The sequence below is a fragment of the Podarcis pityusensis genome (genome assembly GCF_964106645.2).
Source record: "Podarcis pityusensis genome assembly, chromosome: 10".
NCBI classification, from domain to species: domain Eukaryota; kingdom Metazoa; phylum Chordata; class Lepidosauria; order Squamata; family Lacertidae; genus Podarcis; species Podarcis pityusensis.
Window position 1 is genome coordinate 73,971,470 of NC_138035.1, and position 22,380 is coordinate 73,993,849.

General features: G+C 42.5%; 1 protein-coding gene across 4 annotated transcripts; it reads right to left on the reverse strand.

The window, feature by feature from the left end:
- Positions 1–3,837: 3,837 nt before the first annotated feature.
- On the reverse strand, positions 3,838–21,092 carry PRPF18 (pre-mRNA processing factor 18). Of its 4 annotated transcripts, XM_081023794.1 has the most exons (12): positions 20,939–21,092; positions 20,191–20,268; positions 19,673–19,699; positions 16,040–16,147; positions 14,542–14,655; positions 13,405–13,551; positions 10,543–10,590; positions 9,606–9,674; positions 9,121–9,261; positions 6,340–6,411; positions 5,083–5,238; positions 3,838–4,906 (listed from the first exon to the last, which is right to left on the reverse strand). In XM_081023794.1, the coding sequence occupies exons 1-12, from the start codon at positions 21,002–21,004 to the stop codon at positions 4,826–4,828; spliced, it is 1,107 nt and encodes a 368-aa protein (XP_080879920.1). In that variant the 5' UTR covers positions 21,005–21,092; the 3' UTR covers positions 3,838–4,825. The 4 variants fall into 4 exon arrangements, with proteins under 4 accessions (XP_080879920.1, XP_080879921.1, XP_080879922.1 ...); XM_081023795.1 differs by lacking the exon at positions 19,673–19,699; XM_081023796.1 differs by lacking the exon at positions 10,543–10,590.
- Positions 21,093–22,380: the final 1,288 nt, after the last annotated feature.

Genomic DNA, 22,380 nt, shown 5'->3' on the forward strand with positions numbered 1-22,380 from the left:
CTCCCCCAACCCAATAGAGGGGGATTTGAGATGCACTTGCTAGCCAGGTGGAAACAAGCAGCAGGAAAAGAGCCTGCAGAGGAAAAGTGTGCGCAGGAAACAGTGGTCCACGTCTGTGCACAGGCCCTCCTGCCAGAAGTTTTCTTTCCACAATCCCACGCCCCTAAGAAACCAAACAGAAGGTTGGGAATCCCACATTTGCCACTGAATGTGTGTACCTTTGCCCTACCTCTGACTGAAGCTTTTCCAACACATTATAAAGATTCAAAGTAAAGTTATAGTTTAAATTCCCATTTAAAGGCAATTAACTGAACAAATATGGAGGACAGGCTTATGGTGCCAGCAAGCAAAAAAACAACCCAACTCAACACTTACTGACCTTAGTAAGCAACCAGCATCTCAAAAGGCCCTCTGCAAAAATCCTCAGAGGGAGTTTCTCTCAACATACTGCAGGAGAGCTTTTCTAGAACAAGATACCCTGCCCCTTCCCAAATTCATCTTTAAAACCTGCCCTGTGCCATTTTTGGCATTGTTGCTCTTTATATTCTTTTGAAAGTGTGAGAGCTTTTAAAATAAAATATTGAGCAAGCTAGGGCAATACACCAGTTATCAGGAAAGGAGATGCTAAACCACTGTGTGAAGTAACCACACCACTGCCTCCCCACCCCCACCCCCAGTGCCTCCAGGAATGCGAGAATGTGCCCATAAACTTGGTATCATCACACTCTGGAAACAAAAGCCCTGTTTACTTTACCACAGTCCTGTAAGAAATCCAGTCTCGACTGCCACATTCTGGAGGAACAGACATTCTTCTCAGAGTTTTCTACCCGGCCTCCCAGACAGATACTGGAGTAAAGAGCCTCCAGTCTTCCATGAGCAGCAGCTGCCATAGCAGCATTCACCCTATAATCTGTGCCTAGTGACTAAACAGAACAGAAACAGATCAAAACCCTTTTAAAAAAAGCAAATATGTTTTATTTGCTGCTTATTCAGTTTCCTAAAGATGAAAATATCCTGAACTGGCAGAACTTGAATTGTTCATAAGGTACAACAGGATCAAACCCCATGAAAACCCTGCCAACTTCAGTGCAAGCAAGAATCTGAGCTGAGAGAGACTTCCAGAAGTTTGTCAAATGAACTAAGACAGTTTCAACCATCCTGAAAGAGAAGAGTGCACCTGAACTATCAATACAGTATTCAGAGACCAAAGCACCTACATATTTACAAATTAAGAACCTCCTACACTCTATCTTCCAGCCATACACAGCAATAAAATCTCAAGTATTCAAGTGGTCCTAAATAACCGTCCCTCACACAGTAATTCCTAATGTCCCAAGTTGTTATTAAATAATCCGAAGTGCCCATGAGGTCAAAGTATCCACCCACACAAGAGAGGCTGCCTGGTGTCCTTGAAAGATTAAATGTTGTGGACTCATGTCTTTCCTACCAACCTCTGTGAAAGGAGAGAGGGAGGAAAGTGTACTGTGCTTCTTGCTTCAGAGGTAATAATATTGTTCCAAGTCTCTCCAAGTGAAAGCACAGCAGAGGTGCACACCTTCAAGGAGGCTGCTTCCTGCGTCTCTGGATGAGTTACTGTTCTGGGCACGCTTCCTGCCATTTGGGAGTCATGCTTGTATTCGTGGTCAGTGCACAGCACACAAGGAATGGGCTCCTCTGAAAGCAGCGAGTTTTACTCCTAATTATTAAAAATAAACATTTTCTGCAATAAGAGTGGTTTTGTCTCCATTTTAAAGAAAAGGTTGCCTGAACTATCAGAAATATGGGAAACACAGTCTTACTACCATTATTCTGAACAAAACTGATGTACATTTGAAGAATTTAAGCTGCAAGACACATACTTGGAAGTCAATGTGGATACTGTTCCGTAAACTGTCACAAATTCATTCAGCTTCAGAGCTGTAATGGAAACGTCATGGACCAGAGAACCTTGGCTAATCTGCATACTTTAGCTATTTGCAATTAGCATGGTTAGCATTGTTATCTGCATGAACATTATGGATGCCAAGGAACAGCTGGTGTAGACATTTCATGTGTTATGTTAGCCCTCACATCAAATAAGGCAGGCACTGAATTAACTTAAAGGCATTAAAAGTGCTGTTGAATGCACCCTCAGAACTTACATTTTCATATTTTTCTGCAAGCTGAACACTAAACACTTACTCAATGTTTTCATCGCAGCCTATGTCCTGAAAATGACCTCCCAATCCCTACCATGTACACAGTAAGAATTAAAAAGTATAATTAAGCTCAAACTGCTGAACCTGACTGCCTCAATGACTTTTTCCTTCCATATAAATCTGCTCTTGCTTTTGAGATCCGTTTTGAAATACCTAATCTCGGAGCTTATCAACCTGGACTATTAGGTAAATGTTCATTCTGCACATATTCATTCTTAAATCCATTCCATTCCATTGTTGCATTCATCTGTGCATTGCTAATTCACACAAAATACTACCTTAGAGAGATTTTGTAAGCAAATACTTTATCTTTTATATATAAATTTATTGAATTTCCTATTTTTTACGAAACTGACTTCAAATTAAATAGTTGCATTGCTTCATGCATTGACTTCTCACTCACACCTCCAGAGTGTTTTTGTTCAAACTCTTTTCTACTGTGTTATATATCAAACTCTTACCTTACAGAAATCCCTCTAATACAATTACTTTAACATTTTTTCTTCCGCTGCTCCCATCTTGTACATATTTTATCTCAATGTATGCCTTCCTAAATTTACTTTATCTTAAAATACACATTTCTGCTATTTTTTGAGAAAAAATTGAATTCAGCACCACACTATTACCATTATTCTTCCAGTAAAAGCATTTCTACTCACCAGATGAAATGAGCACCCTTCTCCCCCCACCATGCATTGTTCTGGGGCTTCTCCTGACCCTCTGGGGCAATGTGGGGGAGATGTAGGGGTACACAAGGGGACAAGGGCTGCTGCAAAAGCCTGGCTTCCACTAACACACCGAGTTGGTGAATCCATCCGGGTACCACAACGTTCAGAGAAACATGTAATCCCAAAGATAATCATGTTCCAGTCCATATCTCTAGTTAAAATGAACATTTTCACTTAAAATGGATTAGTTTCTTGCTGAAAACTGTGTCTGGAAAGTATAGTTAGTTGATGCTTTATTCATGGTACAAATATTTTGCTTTTGTTTCTAAATCTGTCAGCTTAAGAGCGTGCAACCAAACGGGATGCATTCTTCACCATCTTGACAGTCCCCTCCACCTTCCCTCCCAGTCTCTCTTTCACCTCTCCTTGGGTCAAATGTCAGATGGTAGGAGCAGAGAACTGTCATTTTACTGCAGTTCTATAAAGTGCTATTCACATGTATGATGGCATTAAAAATAATGATAAACTACTTCAGGAGTATTCAAACTTCCATTATTTAGTGGTAACAAAGAAATCTTTGCAACTTATCCCTGTGTGACGGAAAAGTTTGTTTACTGAGCAGGTTGAGTCCCCGAGTGTTTCTCCCCCTGCCAGCAAAGAGTTAACTGACCAGAGTTGCAAGGGAGGCGGAGTGGAGGGAGATTCCTGGGGTCTGTGAGGGGGTGAGGAGAGCGAAGATGCAGACCCCCATTAAAATAGGCAAGGCACAGTCCCACACGGTGTTTTGCGGGGAAATGGCTCCTCTGACAGGAAAGGGCAACAGTGGTTCTGAGGCCAAGGAGGATTTGGGGTCTGCAGGGAAACAGTCCAGTTAAAAGCCGCCGTTCCTGAAGTGGGAGTGGAGAAGTCTGATCTATGGAAAATGCGTAGAAGAAAGTAACCTTAAGCCCGAACAGCATACAGCCTATAACTTGAGACAGTTTACGTTTTAATAAAAAGCAACAGCACTGTTTGTTACATTTCTGTGGAAGAGGAAGAACCAAAACTCCTTCTTCAGATCTGTTACAATAAAGTCTGTTTGCAACCTGTTTTCCCAAAAGAAAAACCCACTGTCGCTCGTGATTCATTCTCCATTGGGGATTTCACCTGAGGGAAAGGGAAACAGGGCTGGCGCACGGGCACCAGGAAGAGTGCACCGCTGGCCCTGCTCCTGGTGAAAGTCGGAGAAGGGTTCTCTGAAAGATCTTTTCCTTTTACCTGTTACTTAACAGTGTAATTATCATGATCCTACAAATTATTGTTCAAATTTTGGTGCCAGAAAATTCCTCCAGACTCCCCCCCCCCAAAGACAAGATAGCATTTTATAAGATAATGAAGTCATAATGCACAAAGACAGAGGTAGCAGGATACCAGTTTAGCTGGACCAGTTCTGTTCACCCTAAAGTTCTCACACCACAGTGTGGAGTTAAGTGTCCTGGTGACAATCATGAAAAATAATTTCTGATACAAAAATCAATGAATCAATCAAAAGCTTGGGTGCATTTCTTAGAAATATATTTTTCCTATAAATGAAGTAACAAGAAATTAAATGGTCCTATGTACAATGATAAATACAACTCATGTTTCAAAACTGTGATGAAATCAGTCCTTATAAAGCAAGGAGGCTCAAAATCTAAAAGGCAAGGTAGAACTGAACTTTTGCTCTGATAAAAATTAAAGGAAACACACACATATACAAACTTGTCCTCAAGCTAGCGAGACAAGCCGGCAACATGTTCCAGCCCAGGACTTGAAGAAGACATAAAGGTTCATCAAAAGACAAAATGAATGTGATCTGTGCGACTGAGCCTCAGTAAAGCCGCACGCCTTTCTTCTCCCACCCCAGCTCACTCCAGTTCCCAAACTGAGAGCATTTCATAGAGACTGCTTTCTTCTCTCATAACCTGCGTATCCACATTGTCACAGCGCATTGTACTCCACACATTTGGATGGGTCGGTAGGGAAATGTTTCTGGCAAATGGTCATCAGCCTCTTCAAGCCCTGCAGAGATAAATACAAGAATGGCATGCTGGTAACCAAGACCAGACGCAGGAGAGTTGCAGCCCCGGGGCCGAACGGGGCAGGTTTAAGCCTCCTGTTTGTGCTTACAAATGCTGAATGCTTAAGACTAAAGAAAGTGACTCTCCGGACAATGGATCCACCACTCTTTATCTCACCTGGATGTATTTTCTCTGAGTTTCATCATTCAGAACGTGAGCCACGTGCTTTGAGAAAATCTTCTCTCGACCAGTTCGCGCATGGATGCCCACCATAGTGACGCCGATAGGCCAGGGGGCGTTCCCAATGGCCATCTGCAGATAGGCATCATTAGCCTGCAGAAATAAAGGCAGGCAACTGACGGACAAGGCAAAAGGCACCAGGGGAGGCACAGAGCCTGCAGGGATAGCTAAAAGAAAGCCAAGAGCCCCATCTTCAGATTTTGTGGCTAATAGTTCTAGAGCCACAGGCCAGAGCACACCTGCAGTCCTCATGCTTACAAGCTTTATGCAAAATGGCTTCACAATAATTATTACTTTCACTGACAAGGCACCAAAATTAGCATTTCTTGAAACAGTAAAAATCTTACTAGATCAGTTTAAAACAAAACACAAAAAACCACTATAAAATACAGCATTCCCCAGATCTAATTAATCAACACAGAACAGAACTTTTCAGAAGCTTGGGCAGCGTTATGTGATTAACCCACCCTGCCCAGTCAGTGTCTGACAATGTCCACATGCAAACCTGAATGTTAGCCGGTCCAAGTCTCAAAGAATCATACAATGCAATATGTTCTCCCATCCCTGCACCTGAAGGTCTAAACAACAACTTATACATGTTTGAACCTGCATTTCTATGCTTATTAGAGCTAATAATATTTCTCTGAAGGGTTAAGCTAGAGACACTTTCACAACCCATAATGCAGTGGTGGGGAACCTCCAACACGAGACCTAATTAGGCCCCCCAGGCCATTTGGCAAAGTCACACTTAGTCGCCAATCGTCCAAAGTCCCATATGACATCAGATGCAAGTGGTTAAAAATACAGCTGGGCTAGGCCAAAAGGGGCTTCAGAAGCATTGCCAATCAGCTTCCAAAGAGCCCTGCACAGTGATTTGAAGTGCTGACGATCAGCTGATTGTGGGGGCTACAAAGCACAGTGAAGGGTTCTTTGCAAGGAGTCCTGGGCTGGACTTTGAAGCCCCACTGATCAATGGTGCTTTGAAGTCCCAACAGTCACCTAATTGTTGGGGCTTCAAATGTCACTTCACATCACTGTGACACCAGGTGATCGAGAGGTAGATGCGCCACCCCCCATCAATTTATTTATTTTTTGCTCGAGGGAGTGATGGAAGATGAAGATCTGGCCTGCACCTGCCTCAAGCCAATTAAGCCACAAAACACAAATATCATCGACTCTGTAAAAGTTCAGTACCTTCACATACTCCCTTTGCAGCATGAACTTGATAATGTCCGTTATTGATTCCTTGATGTCAGCAGGGATATTCTAAAGACAAAACAGCAAATATCAAGTAGGCAACGAAACTCGTGATTCTCATAGCACACTATATCTTAAATAAGACCACAGACATGATCAACCCTCACAGCCAAAAACGCTTACTTTTGGAGACAGTCAGAACTAGCCAGCCTGAGAGAAACCCAGCTCCTCTGTTTGTGCCTGAGTGACTGAAGCAGGCACACTTCCAGAGCAGCATGGCAGTTCATTTGAAAGCGAGTGGCTGCAAAAGCCAATCACACCTGATCCAGAGACAGACCAGAATTAGAGAAGCTTGACCTCAAGTGGGTAATTATGCTGCGACAAAGAACACACCTTTGCGTATGAGTGGAGGGTTCAGACTTACGGGAGCTTTTATATATTTGCAAATCTGCAGGGAAGCAGCCAATCCTACTAATTTGCTTTGTCTAGAGTACTGTTTCTCCTTGCTTTTCCCAGCCACCCCACCAACTCAGCCACCACTCCCGTCGTGCTCCAGCTCTGCTCCAGGCTAAGAGAATCTGAGTGGCAGAGGCAGGCAGCTCACTGTTGCCATGCGCTGAGTGTCCTCATGGCTCTGCTTCACTATCCTTGGAGAGAAAAACATGAGCACTGGAAGCTAATCCAGTAGGATAAATGAGGGGTCTCCCTGCTTATTTAACTTATATGCAGAATTCATCATGCGAAAGGCTGGGCGGGATGAATCCCTAGCCGGAATTAAGATTGCCGGAAGAAGTATCAACAACCTCAGATATGCAGATGACACAACCTTGATGACAGAAAGTGAGGAGGAATTAAAGAACCTTTTAATGAGGGTGAAAGAGGAGAGCACAAAATATGGTCTGAAGCTCAACATCAAAAAAACGAAGATCATGGCCACTGGGCCCATCACCTCCTGGCAAATAGTAGGGGAAGAAATGGAGGCAGTGAGAGATTTTACTTTCTTGGGCTCCATGATCATTGCAGATGGTGACAGCAGCCACGAAATTAAAAGACGCCTGCTCCTTGGGAGAAAAGCAATGACAAACCTAGAAAGCATCTTAAAAAGCAGAGACATCACCTTGCCGACAAAGGTCCGTATAGTTAAAGCTATGGTTTTCCCAGTAGTGATATATGGAAGTGAGAGCTGGACCATAAAGAAGGCTGATCGCCAAAGAATTGATGCTTTTGAATTATGGTGCTGGAGGAGACTCTGGAGAGTCCCATGGACTGCAGGAAGATCAAACCTATCCATTCTGAAAGAAATCAGCCCTGAGTGCTCACTGGAAGGACAGATCGTGAAGCTGAGGCTCCAATACTTTGGCCACTTCATGAGAAGAGAAAACTCCCTTGAAAAGGCCCTGATGTTGGGAAAGATGGAGGGCACAAGGAGAAGTGGACGACAGAGGACGAGATGGTGGGACAGTGTTCTCGAAGCTACCAACATGAGTTTGACCAAACTGCAGGAGGCAGTGGAAGACAGGAGTGCCTGGCGTGCTCTGGTCCAGGGGGTCACGAAGAGTCGGACATGACTAAACGACAACAGCCTCACCCATCTGTCTTCCCTCCGCCAATCCCTTGCCCGTGCCCACCTTCTTCCATGCCGCCAGTCACGGGGTGGATCTGCCTGTCACTGACTGGCTCCACCTACTGTTAGTCTTCCTGCCTTCTCCCCTGCCATTGCCAACTGTGCTGCTCCACAAAGCTTCTGTATCCTGTTTTCCACAGTGTGGTGAGTTCAACACAAGTGTGACTAACAAGAGAGCTGAGTTTGGCTCGAAGAAAGGTTTCACATCTCTACTCCTCTTCCATGGATTTCTATGTGACTTCCTGTGGGTTACTGCAAATCAGCCTTAATTTCTATCTATAAAAAAGGAATTACTGTCTTGATCTTGTGCACAGGCAGACATGTTGTAAAAGTGAATGTTAACTAAGACTAGAAAGAAAACTGGCAAATTAAAAAATGGCCATGTCAGTGGATCTGAAGTAGAAGATCCAGAAAGGTATTTATCTCATCCCCTGGTATTGTACAGATTAGCAGTCTGTTTCACTTCCTCCGTCTGTGAAAAAGAAAATGTCACTGCACACACTCCATGAGGGGTGGGGAAGCATTTTGGCCCCAGGGGTCAGATCTTTATCCCCTCCCCACTCCACCGGCCAACTGTGACAGGTGTGTGGGAGCACCTGATGTCACAGTGACACCCCAGAAGCACAGCAATCAGCTGGTTGTTGGGCCCTTTGCAATCCCTGCGCTCAGCACTTCACTAGGGTTGAGCACAGTGCTTACAAAGTGCCCGAAAATCAGCTGGTTGTTCCCCATTTGGAACACACTGAGTAAAGCCCTTTTAGGCCAAGTCCCAACCTTTCCTGCCTCATACCTGACATCACACATGGCATCAGATGGAGGGCAGTTGAGCATGGCTTAGCCAAAACAGCCTGGAAGCCCAATGGTGAGGCTTATAGGCCAACTTTGGCTCACAGGCTGGAAATTCCCCTCCACTGTGCTACATAGTTAGAAAAGGGTGACTGAAAAAAGCAGTCTTGCTTAATTCCAGAATCCCTAATACGGCAAAACCTTTATTAGGTCAATCAAAACATCACAAAACAGTGTGAGATTCTGAGTTCTCATCATCAAGCTAGATTGTAAACAAAGTGTGGAACGGAGGGTAAGAATTGTCTGCTGGTAAAACATTCATGCCTAAATTTAGTAGTAGACTTAAGATAGTGTGTTGCTGAAGTTACCCTTTTCCGAAGTTTTCTGAACAGAGGTCTCAGGTATGATTCTGTCTGCTTCTGAGTGGCGCTGTTTAGTTTGCCTTGTACACCACGTTTTACATAATCTTCTCTGGCGTTCAACTCCTTAGCCCAGACTCCAAGAAGAAACTGAAGATGACAAACAAATTTAAGCCACACTGCCACACAGTGGCTAAATATGAACAGTGTCCATAAACTAAAGCTGCAACCCCATTCATTTACTTACAAAGAAATAGTACTTGCAATGTTAGTTAATTCTGGATAGATAGATAGATAGATAGATATGTATCTGATTGGGTTGTAATTATTTCCCAGCCAGATGGGCGGGGTATAAACAATAAATTATTAATTATTATTATATCATACTATAAACGAATCGACATTTTCCATGTAATAGAATAGTCCTAGAAAATGATGATGCCCCAGCCATGATTGCTTACAGGCCAGAGGTTCTTGCTTGTTAGGCTACTTACCTTCAAGAATTTGGTTATGATATCCATGTCTTTATGGTCATCCCCTTGTCCTAAAGATTCTCCCAAAGCCTGCAAAAGAGATTTTCCATTGAGATGTCTTCCAAAAACAAAAATAACTGATGCAAGTTTACATAAAGAACATAATATTACAGATAAAATTAGGAAGTACTTCACAGTGTTCTTGAAAGGCTCTCCCTTTAAATTTTGTAAGTCAGGGTTGAGAATGCTAACCAAGTCACATCCCAGTGTTTACTCATATATTCTATGGAATTTTTCAGTTTGTTCCTCTGAACAAGAGATTCCCCAGAGACAGACACAGCTGAGTGCAGACATGACATGTTATCTCAAGAGTGGTGCTGCCCTCCAAGACACAACAGAGAGGATGCAGAGACTCATCAAATCCAACAATTGTCTTCCATTCCTGCTGATCATCAGGAAAGGTCTGGTTCTTTGGGCCACAGCCAGTGCTACCCAAATGATGAATTTCTGGTAAGAGATGGGGTACAACTCATGAGGATGGGGGAGATGTGTTTGGCAGGAGCCCCACAAGCCTCATCATGTGGACTTTAAACTAACCCTGCAGGGAAGGGAACCCAAAGCCCAGAGATAAGAACTGAGCCATGTATGAGAGACAAGAAAGGAAAACACAGGGCAATGAAGGTGATGCCTAGCAACTTTCCAGTAAATACAGCACAAAAACTGAGAGGGTGCAGCACCCATAGATTTCAAAGTCTATGTACTAACCAGCACACAGCAGTATGGGAAACTAACAGGATGATTTTAATACCCTAATACAGGCAGGTAAGTTGACCCAATAGGTCTCATTGACACTTGATGGGACGAGGCTCGTGAATGGATGTTAGAAGTGATGGCAGTATCTTGTTCTAAAGGAATAGAGTCCAGAAAGGGAAAGGGACACAGACACAAGCACACACACCTGCACAGAAATCCATGAATCTGAGAGTGGAAGCTCTGTTGAAAGCATCTGGGTAAGGATAAAAGGAGAGAAAAACAAAAGTGGCATCATTGTGGCAGCATACTACAAATTACCCAGCCAAGTGGGAAATGTGGGTGATGATTTTCTACAACAGATTACAAAAAGAGAATATGATGGTTGTAATGGAGGACTTCAACTGCCCTGGAATCTGCTAACAATCAAACGTCTAATAAATTTTTGCCTTCCTGATCAACCTGCCAAAGGAACAAGGAAGGAGCTGAGCTCTTGGACTTAATAAAGACCTGCTTGATGAAGTGAAAGTGGTGTGAGCCTTGGGGGAACTATATCATCTTGGAACGTGTGATATATATATTGTGGCCCAGCATAAGTCTGCATGCAACAGGTCTTAGGTTCAATCCCTGGTGTCTCCCAGTAGGACCATCACTGAATCCTGCCTGAAACCCTGGAGAACTGCTACCAGCCAGTGCTGAGTCTCACCGATCAGTGGTCTGCATTGGTCTAAGGCAGATTCCTATGTGATAGCAAGGGAAATACAAACAAAGCCAAGTTGGATTTGTACCTTGGGCTTTAAGGAAAGACAGCTTTAGGAAGCCATAGAATTCCATGACTAGAAATTCTGAATAAGAAAAAAAGAGCACAAGTGGAATGGGAGATTTTCAAATGTGGAAATAGTGAAAAAACAGTCGCAAACCATTCCAGTGAGAAAACAGGAGACATCCAAAGAGGCCAGTGAATGCACAAAGAGCTCTCCAATGAGCAGAGACTTTAAAAAGACACAGCCAGGAGACAGAGGGAGGCACATATGAGGAAGGACAAGTTTGATGGAGGATCCCAAACCTGTAAAGATGGTTTCAGCAAGGCTGAAGCCTGGAAGAAGCAAAAGCTTGCAAGGGATGCTAAAAACAAAAATATAGGGATTCACTGGATATGTTCAGAGCCAGAAGAACAGGAAAGGGGTAGGTCCGCTGCTTGGAGAAGATGAAGAAATTAATGACAGGTGATGGACAGAAGACAGAACCACTCAATTCCAATTTTGTTTCAGTCGCCCCTAAGTGGAATTGTATTCAAACTGGGGAAAGTAGAACAAATGGTATGAGGTGAGGCAGCCCAGGGACACTGCTATAGGTGAGTTCAAGTCCCATGGGCCAGATAAATTATACTGCAAGCTGTTGAAGAAACTTATAGGTTTTATTTCAGAGACAGTTACTGTAATCTTTGTGAATTACTGGGAAACAGATGAGGTTCTGTAAGACTGGAGTTGGGTAAATATTGCCCCTATCTTCCAAAATGGGGCGGGGGGGAGTTGGATCCGGCCACTCAACTTAACACTGATACCCAACAGATTATTAAGTGTCCATAAACATTTGAAAACAATGCACTGATTATCATTCATCATGTGTTTAATCTAGAATAAATCATCCACATAAACCTTACCCTTTTTTAGTAGTTCATGGCAATGCCATGGACACAGTGTAACTTGATTTCAGCAAAGCCTCTGATCAAGTCTCCCGTGATATTCTTATTCACAAAATGATAAATATGGGCTGGTCAATTCTACTGTTCAGTGAGCAACCATAATCAGCAGGTGCTCCTTTAATGGCAAGAAGTCTTAAGAGGATTGCTACAAGGCCCTAGCCTTGGTTCCTGTGCTATTCAAACATTTTTTATAAATGACTAGGCTGAGGGCATAGTGCAGGCATTCCCAAACTCGGCCCTCCAGCTGTTTTGGGACTACAACTCCCATTATCCCTGACCACTGGCCCTGTTAGCTAGGGATGATCGGAGTTGGTAGTCCCAAAACAGCTGGAGGGCAGAGTTTGGGGATGCCTGGCATAGTTGGTATCCTTATAAAAACTGCAGATCACATGAAGCTGAGTAGATCTAATATCAAAGAACAGAGAATCAGGATTCAGAATGACCTTAAAAGGTTGCAACACTGGGCCAACATGATGAAAGTAGAGATAAATGTTAAGTCCTGTAAACAGGTACAAAAAGGACAGAAGTTTAAGATGGGGAAGACCTGGCTTAGCATTAAAAACATACAGGTGTCCGAGTTGATTGCAATCTGAACATGAACAGGGCAGTGTGGTGTGGCTCTTTATAAGAAGTTAATGTAATTTTTAAGTGGCGTTAACAGAAGCATGAGTGTTCGGATCACAAGGAACAGAGTTCCACTCTAGTCTATGCAGCTGAAGAGTAGTGCACCCAGTTATTGGTGCCATGCTAAAATACACTGATAAACTAGAGGGTGGCCAGAGGAGGGTGGCCAAGATGTTGATGGGTGAGGAAAACACGTCCTATGAGAAACAACTGAAGGAGCAGTTTGTTTAGCGTAGAGAAAAGGAAATTAAGGGGAGATGTGATAGAAGTCTCCAAGTTCCGGCTTCCTTAGGAAGAGACTGTCTCAGGTAGAGAGCACATTTCAAGCCATCATAGCAGCAAGCATATGGGGGAACCCATAATAAAATTCAAAAGCCTCTCCATGACAGTCCCCTTCACATTTTAGACAAATTATGCTCTCCCCAACTGGCTTCTTAAAAAGAGCAAGTAAGGGAGTCATTAAAAAGGCAATGGAGGGGGTGCAGGTTTCTGCCAGGCTCCATGCAATTTAACCACTATGGACAACTCTTGCAGAAATTTCTGCAGCCCAATTGTCTCTTGTCTAAATAAATTAGTAGGAAATTATAAAACTTGTAAAATTATACAAATGAGAATTATGCACATTTTCTCAATCTGCATTCTTTTTGCAAGTAGCAGAATCCATCTTCTCTTGGTGCAGAATTTATTTACCAGCATGGTGCCTTGGTCACAATTTGAAAACAGTAAAAAATAATATAATACCTCCAATTCTTCAATTGTTGTGTTCTCTTCATGGACTTTGAGATCATTCTGTGTATCATCCTCTCCCTGTTCCTGCCCACCCACAATTTCATTCAGATACTGCTGGTCAATCTTATCCAAAGCAGCCTTCAGGTCATTCCTTAATCCCTATGGAAAGGAAAACAACAGTTGAGAGTATGCAGAGTTATCCTAGGAACTGTCATAATTGAAGCCCTGAAAAAATATGTTTAAGTATCTTACAATTTTTTATATACAGACTTTGAGTATCATGGCATGATACTACATAATCCTATGAGTTGTTTTAAACATTAATAAATAATATCATAAATAACAATACTGTGGGAGCATTGCTTTTATTTGTTACTATATGTATTTTTGTGTTTTAATGTTGTAAACCGCCTTGTGATCCTTGGATGAAAGGCAGAATAGAAATTTAATAAATAATAAATAATAAAAATTGTATAATCATGATTTAGCATTAAGAGAGAGTTCATATCATTGGAGAATCCTACACATACTGGGCCCAATAGTAAAGGAAGTGTCATTCACACAAGCAGCCACAATTTGAGTGGTGGCAGTTCTCTTTCTCTGAAGCTGATAAATGCATGAACTGATCCCAAGTCTCACTACAGTAATATCTGAAGAAGTGTGCATGCACACGAAAGCTTATACCAAGAACTAACTTAGTTGGTCTTTAAGGTGCTACAGGAAGGAATTTTTTTATTTCGACTATGGCAGACCAACACGGCTACCCATCTGTTACAGTAATATACTTATGTATATTACATAATTGTTGTATATTGTTGTTTAGAGGACAAATTTAGAAGTTGTGACTTCTAAATTTGTCCTCTAAACAACAAAAAGCTTACAACTGAGGTTATCTGTAAATCCAAACCATTACTTACAACACTGAAGTGTAGTAATAAGTTGATAGAAGGCACTTGACAGAAGTCAAGATGACAGAACGCACTTTCTGTGTCCCTCTATGTGGGATTATAACATTATATATTTATGAAGTATATACACAGGTAGGGGCACAAGAAGCAGGATATCCATGGCTATAATGTTACAGGTGCACCAATTTTGCACAGGGATAGCCCTTTAAATGATCTCTCTTATGCTTATGCACAGATTTACCTTGTTGACTTCTGGCGCTAGAATTTCTATCTTTCGCAGCCTCTGAAAGGCATCATAATCTGTTTCTCCAAAAAGTCTGATAGGTTCACCCCTTTCTCTCAATCTCCTCATGACCTGGAAAAAGTCAAGTGTTTCTTTTAAACAAATGAAGAAAATAGAACAAACAACCCATTCACATCCCCACAGGGTATTACAACTCAAGCACTGTGCTTGCTTATTTTCACGAAATTTATCGTTCCTTGCTAAAGAGCACAGAATGGGCAGCAACATACCTAATGATGACTAGTGGCAGCTGTTTAAGGGTAAAGGACCCGTGACCATTAGGTCCAGTCATGGCCGACTCTGGGGTTGCGGTGCACATCTCGCTTTAGCTAAATATAATTACAAAAATTGCACCTCTGATCTATGGCGCATACGTGAGTAGAATTCTGTGATGAATAACAGGAGTTCCTAAGCCACGTTAAGTTGGGAACATTTAGGCTACATTTTGGGGCAATACATACAGATATATGTCTGAAATGTGGATGGAAATTAATACATTATCTCCAATGAACTAGGTTGGGGGTTACCTATGTGGCGCCCTCCGTATACTGTTGGGCTACGTCTGCCCCAACCAGCATAACCAGCAGTCAGGAATCATGCTAGTTGTAGCCCAGGAACGCCTGAAGGGTTGGGACAGATGTAACACAGCTTCCATCCTCTTTCTAGATTGAGCTTTCCAATTTTACAACAACTGAGGAATATGTCTATAGCTTGGAATATTTATTTCAATCAGGATTTGAAAACAATTTAATATTGTCTTAAAATCCTAATTCAATAGGAAGCCTGTTGAGACTTAATCATGATTAACAAATGTCTGACATACTCAGCAGACCCACTGAAATCTTTTTTTTTAAATATTATTTTTATTAACAGGCCTATCAAATCACATTAATTCCAAATCACATTAGTTCCAAATTATACAGCCAGATTTTTAAAATTCTGTTGGGGGCACCCATACTTCAAGCTCCGAAAGGGATCCAAACTTCACTCTTAGCAGACCCACTGAAATCAATGTGTTAAGAACATTTATTTCAATGGGTCTGCTCTAAGCATCTCTAACATTAGGCATCAAACAGTGATATCCTTGTAAATGCATGGTATGGTAATAGGAAAATCACTCTCAAAAGGGTAGGAAGAGAGTGAGGGAGAACTCCTGATCTCTTACCTACCTGCAGTTAAGAGTAAGCCATCATTATGTCTGCACTGGCTACAGGTAAATCAGTAAAGTACAAGTTACTGATGCGAAATTTTTACTGCCTGAAAAGCTAGTCTGATGAATATCCTCATATATTTAGCTAGCTGATTCCCTGGTCTCTTGTACAACTTCATGGGCATATAGTTAATTCATGATAACTATAATTTCACACAGTAAAATATAAATACTCTGCAGATTTGTTAATCTGGTAAAGGCAAAACAATTATCTGCATATTGCCAGCTCCATATATTTGTCTTTACCTCTTGTCTAGAAAGAGTCATAGGCAACTTCTCCTCTGCCAACTCTAGTTCCAATACTGGATTTGATGTAGTTACTGTCTTCTCCTCCTCTTCCTCTTCCTGCTGAACCTAGGTAGAGACAAGGAACATAACATAATCAGTTTTAAATATGGGCACAGAAAAAGTCTAAACTTCCAGGAACACTGATTGCTTCTAAGAGCAGCTATTAGCACTACACAGCACAGCCGACATGCAAAAACCTGACCGTAACTCTAAGACGTGCCAGTAATATAAAATAATTTAGAATTCGCTTTGCCCTGTCTATGGAAGTTTCATATAGATAAACTATAGGCTGCAAGCATTCCTCAGTTCTCCACTCCACAAAGTATGGAAATAATTATAATTTCAGACAAAACAAAGCTAGCGTTTTTGTGAAGAGAAACCTGCTACATATAGTCAATATGGTATTCAGTACATTGAAACTATCATGGTGATATGCATAACTCATCAGCCACTCAGAAAATGGGCAAAAGGAGAACTATGTTTACTACATACAACAACTAGACAACAATATACAGTAACTGAAAACTATGGTTTCCAATTGTGATTTGGAGGCACACTATGGCTTGCACAAACCAGTTTGCCCAATCCAGCTAGACTGGAAAACAATGGGCAAACCAGGAAAACAGAGCACATACAAGGAGGAAGAAGCCAAACCACAGTCTGCCATTACATGTGAACTGAGGCTTGAGAAAATATCAGCTATTACCTGAAATGTATGTTGTCAGGACCCACCCTATTTATTGTGGTTGTATTTTTTGTATTTTTAAACTGCTTTTTACATTGTAACCTGGCCTATAGGACTTGCCGATCAGAAGGTCGGCGGTTCGAATCCCCGCAACGGGGTGAGCTCCTGTTGCTCAGTCCCTGCTCCTGCCAACCTAGCAGTTCGAAAGCACGTCAAAGTGCAAGTAGATAAATAGGTACCGCTCCGGCAGGAAGGTAAACGGCGTTTCCATGCGCTGCTCTGGTTTCATCAGAAGCGGCTTAGTCATGCTGGTCACATGACCCGGAAGCTGTACGCCAGCTCCCTTGGCCGATAAAGTGAGATGAGAGCCGCAATCCCTGAGTCGGCCACGACTGGACCTAATGGTCAGGGGTCCCTTTACCTTTTTAACCTGGCCTATGACATGAGGGTGAATGGTGGGTAATAACAGTAACAATATTTTTCTGTGCAAACTATTATACCCTGGTTGAAATGTCTCATACTTTCAAGAAGTGTGTTATCAGCCGTTCTCTACCATAGACACAGGTGACAATTTCACCTATCAATGCAGAATGCCATTCAAGCATATCTCCATTCCTTGGGGAAAGCTCCACAGTGCACATCTGGGACCATTTAAGTAGTAAGCAAAAATTACAGTGATTTTTACAGAATAGCAGCCCTAAGTTCATTGTATAAAACAGTATTTTAAAATGCATTATCATACACCCAAATAGCTGTGAAAAAGAAGTTGGTTATGATAATAAAGGAGTTAAGACCCAGACAGGAAAAAAAAAGATTTAAGCCATTTTACCAGTGGGATTGTTACAAGCAATGTCTGCACCAAATAAAATAAAATAAAAGTACTTTCAGGACTTTAGCAAATGCACCTTCATTTGCAAAATGTCAGAGTTTTTTGTTTTGTTTTAAACACACTAACAACATTTCAATGAAATGCAGAGATCTGGGAGGCTCTTGGTGAGCTAAAATGTCTCCTAGTTTTGTTTATTTGAAAAGCAACTGGCTCCATCCACACTCCTAATATTTTAACCAAGTTTCTCTAAGTGGGACATAAGCAACCAGGTCAAACGAGAAATGACACAGCTACTTGATATTATTGCCATGTAAGTTAGTAAAACTGTAGTGACAGCCAGAAAATAACAGAAATGCTTTCCTTCATAGTTATACACAAGCCAGTGCTCTTTTCTGGGAATACTCAAGGGAATGCAGTACTGGCACCTTTTTTTCCAAATGTTAAAAGTGTGGCAATTACTGTAACAACTTCATGGTGAGTACCAGCAGCTTTTTCTATTATAAAAGAAAAGCACCCTCTCTGGCAGGCTCCCTCCACACATTCTGCCTCCTTCCTCACTCCAAAATTATTCCTCCACGGCACTCCATTTCACTCCTGCAGCTACAGTGGTGCCTCACAAGACGAAATTAATCCGTTCCGCGAGTCTCTTCGTCTTGCGGTTTTTTCGTCTTGCGAAGCACGGCTATTAGCGGCTTAGTGGCTATTAGCGGCTTAGCGGCTATTAACGGCTTTAAGAAAAAGGAAACAAACTCGCAAGAACTCGCAATACATTTCGTCTTGCAAAGCAAGCCCATAGGGAAATTCGTCTTGCGGAACGATTCAAAAAACGGAAAACCCTTTCGTCTAGCAAGTTTTTCATCTTGCGAGGCATTCGTCTTGCGGGGCACCACTGTATAGGCTTGTGCACAATACGGTATCTCATTAAGTCCTGGCCCCACCAGCTTTCATCATAAGTCCAATGATGATGGATGATATAAGTCATAACACTCCTCCTTCTAACAGAAGTTATAAACCCTATCTTTTCATAGATGTTGCAAAGGAAATAAAAATAACAACATAAAATACCATAGAATCATAGAGTTGGAAGGGATCTTAACAGTCATTTAGTGCAATGCAGGAATATTTTGCCCAACAAGGGGCTTCAACCCACGACTCTGAGATTAAGTCTCATGCTCTACTGGACTGAGCTATCCCAGCAATCCTACTTCATAAAAGCTAAGTTCCACAGCATATTTGAAATATGTTAAATTGAATACTGCTAATAATTCTGTCTAAAAGAAACTTGATTTTAATAGGCTTAATGACTTGTGAAATATATATATATATATATATATATAGGCCTGACACTACAGGATACTGTAGGATACTATGGGATATATCAGATTCTGACCAACCATAATGAGACCGGATAAACTGGGCCTGCTTTAGGCAACAGATTTTGGGATACCAAAAGAAAGGCAGCAAATTGGCAATTATTTAGTTCTATTACTTCCCATTACTAAATTTCCACGCTACAATCCTCACATCCAAACTGCTTTGATACAATCAAAGTGAGGTGGAAAGAAGAGCAAAGGCCTTCCAGGTGACTTATTTGTCATGATGTGTCTTACGTATGAGTTTAGTTATTATTTCACCCCAACTAAACAACAAGAAATGCAAGCTGCATTTCATAGCCTTTCAAGAAGTGGACATTCTTGGCTAAGAGGTCGAGGCTAACCATGTCAACTCAGAAGTTAAAATCTATTAAATTCAATGGGATTTATTCCTAGGTAAACAGGATTAGGATTACAGCCTAAGAAAGGAAGGTATACATCTTTTACGCATTCAGGCCACACACCCCCTCACCCCACAATGGAGCCAGCATCTAGAAATTAGCAGCCTCTACTTTGCTTTACAAAAGGGTTGGTTATATCAGATCCAGGGTACATGCCTGCTGGAGCACAACTTAAAAAGAAAAGCTTTATTCTCAAGCAGCCTCATGCCCTCCACAGAAGCCAAACTATAAACACAAATTCAAATAGCTGCATACTCATGCATGCCTCTTCCTGCATTGCAAACTTTTCTTGGAAACTCATACCTCTCCTGGTGGCTTCTCGTTTACAGGCTAAAGTGCAACAGTGATAGAGTGAACAAAGAATTATTCATTTTTTATTAAATTAAATAATAAAAAGGATAGAGGAAATATAAATACAGCATTCACCATTCATTTGATTATTTTTAACACACCTATTCGTAATTTTTCCCAGCCATCATATTGTAACTGTTTAAAGTAACTCTAATCTCTCTCACACACAAACGTTTTGATACTTTCTTTATCCAGATTCTAGAACTGTAGAAATTTATGCCAACATTCCAAAAATCTCTTAGTTGCATGCCCTTTAGAAGTTATTTTATTTAACGTATTAAGATCTGACACCATATATTTCTTTTCCCTGCCTCTTTGAGTAGGGGTTCTTGATTCTTCCCATTTTTAGTCACTAATAACCATGCTGCAATCAGTGTATTTCCTACTAATCTATTAATACATTTTAAACTATGATTAAGCAGACACTGCTCAGCTAACCAGAATCACTACCAATACTGCTTTCACATTACCTTGCAACCACATCTTTCAAAATATGCCTCTTCTTCCTTCTTGGCCAACTCACTACGCTTAAAGTATTTTTTATTTCCCTGAAAGAAAGGAAAGTAGTTACTACATTGTGATGTTTCATAAACAACTAACCATTCTTCTTTCAGTCATGTGAAGCACAATGGGATGGGCTGTCAGATTCGTAACAGCTCAATGATAGTTAACAGGAACCAGTAGCAACTAGCACACTGAGGGGGGAAAGGGGTTCTCCTCTAATATACAGTGACGTGAATATACAAAGGCCACCAGCACATTCTTCCCATATGGTCCCAGGGCATATCCAGAGACAGCTGCTGGCTTCCGGGCACTGAAAAGCCCCGGCAGCCCCATAGCCAGGCTGGGGCGGGCAGAGCTTTGCTCCTGGGCAGCCCGAAGGAAGGAGCGGGCGGCCCCGACTTGAGCCAGGAGGGAAATGTCTTCCAGTGTCTCTTCCTGTGGCAGATTATGGGGGCGGCGGGCGGCGGGGGACCAGCTGTCTTTCGGGGAAGCTCATCCCACTCGCCGGCCTTTCGTGTCCGGCCTTTGTGCCCCCCCTGCCCCCCCGGGGGCGCCAGAAACACCGGCGAGACCGAGCGAGAGGCTCCCCCGCAGAGCCCGGCTCGCCAGGCAAGAGCCGCGCTCTCTGGCCGAGGCTCCCCCGCCGCCCTCTGGGGCCCCGGAGACGCCCCGCCCCCCCCCCACCCGGCAGGAGGAGCCCCGGGCCCCGCTTACCCCGAGCAGCTCCTTCTCCTCCAGCAGCTTCCGCTTCCGCTCGATCTCGGCCTTGACGACGTCCATGGCGCCTTCGCCTCAGACGCCGGCCGGGAGCGAAGCAGCCCCTCGCCGCCGCTCCTACGGAAGCCTCGCAGCCAAAGCAGCCCGGCGCGCAGCCGCACTGACGCCCGCCTCAGACGCCCTTTCCGGCCGGGAAGAGGGCGGCCGCCGCGGCAGCAGCAGCGGAGGATCCCGGGATTTGCGGGGGGGGGGGCGGAAGAGAAGCGGGCGCCGTGCTGCGGGGGGGGGGGGGGACTAGGATTCCACACACGGGGCCAAAATGGTGGGAACCTTTTGGGGAAAGTGTATTTCCGAGGTTTGATGCCTCATAACATCACTTTTTGGGGAGTAGTACCATAAAATTATATATCAATGGAAGGATATTTTAATGAAGAATGTAATGCAGTAACTTTTATGAAGGATTATTTATTTCAACAGCAGTCATAAAAGAAGAAATGTGAAACACATAGAAGAAATTAGATATACAAAAGTTCTCACCATGTCACTTAATAGTTGGGTAACCTTTAGCTTTAATTACGGCTTTACAACACCTTCCCATGGAGTGAACCAAGTTTTTCAGTTCAGCTGTGATCATGTGAAACTAAGATTGAATTATTGCCTCTATTAATTGGGTTTTATTGCTGGGTTGCTTCTGACTAACAAGTTTCTTTGGTCAGCTCCATAGATTTTCAATTGGGTTAAGGTCTGGGCTATGTATTTTTGGGCATTTGTTGTTGTTTAGTTGTGTCCGACGCTTCATCGGCATTTTGGGCATTTACGGCATTTACATTCCCATTAATGACACAAATTCTGGCCACACCTTTTGCTGTCATACATCCCCAGATCATAACACTAATTGGGTGTTTCACAGTAGGTGTAATGCAAGTAGGATGTAAATCTCGGATTCCTTTTCACTTATTTCATGCCATCACTACCAAACAAGGAGATTTGGGTCTCATCATTGCAAATAACACTGTCACATTGTTCCGCTGTCCAGTTAACATGGGTTTTAGCCCAGTTTAATCTTTTCAACCTTTGTTTGAAAGATAGCAATGGCTTTTTCCTTGGAATTCTAGCATTTAGACCATATTCCTGCAGTCTGTGCCGAACAGTCTTGCACTCAACTTCACATTACATTGCGCCATGTCATCTTGCATTCTCGGATGATTTTCTTCTGTCACGTAGGCACATCTCTCAATACTTCTATTGTCACTTGCTGTTGTGCTTCTTTTCCTGCCTTTACCAGTCTGATTTTGTAGTGACTGAAGTCTCTTTATGTTGTTTAGTCGTGTCCGACTCTTTGTGACCCCATGGACCAGAGCACGCCAGGCACTTCTGTCTTCCACTGCCTCCCGCAGTTTGGTCAAACTCATGTTAGTTGCTTTGAGAACAGTGTCCCA

Bases quoted from the DNA above. Each gene is read 5' to 3' on its own strand.
- PRPF18 (XM_081023794.1), bottom strand. From the start codon at position 21,004: ATGGACGTCGTCAAGGCCGAGATCGAGCGGAAGCGGAAGCTGCTGGAG. The intron at 10,591-13,404 runs GTATTATATTAT...ATCCTTACCCAG, and splicing joins CAACAATTGAAGAATTGGAG to ATGCTTTCAACAGAGCTTCC. The intron at 5,239-6,339 runs GTACTGAACTTT...TTATTTCTGCAG, and splicing joins TGCAAAGGGAGTATGTGAAG to GCTAATGATGCCTATCTGCA.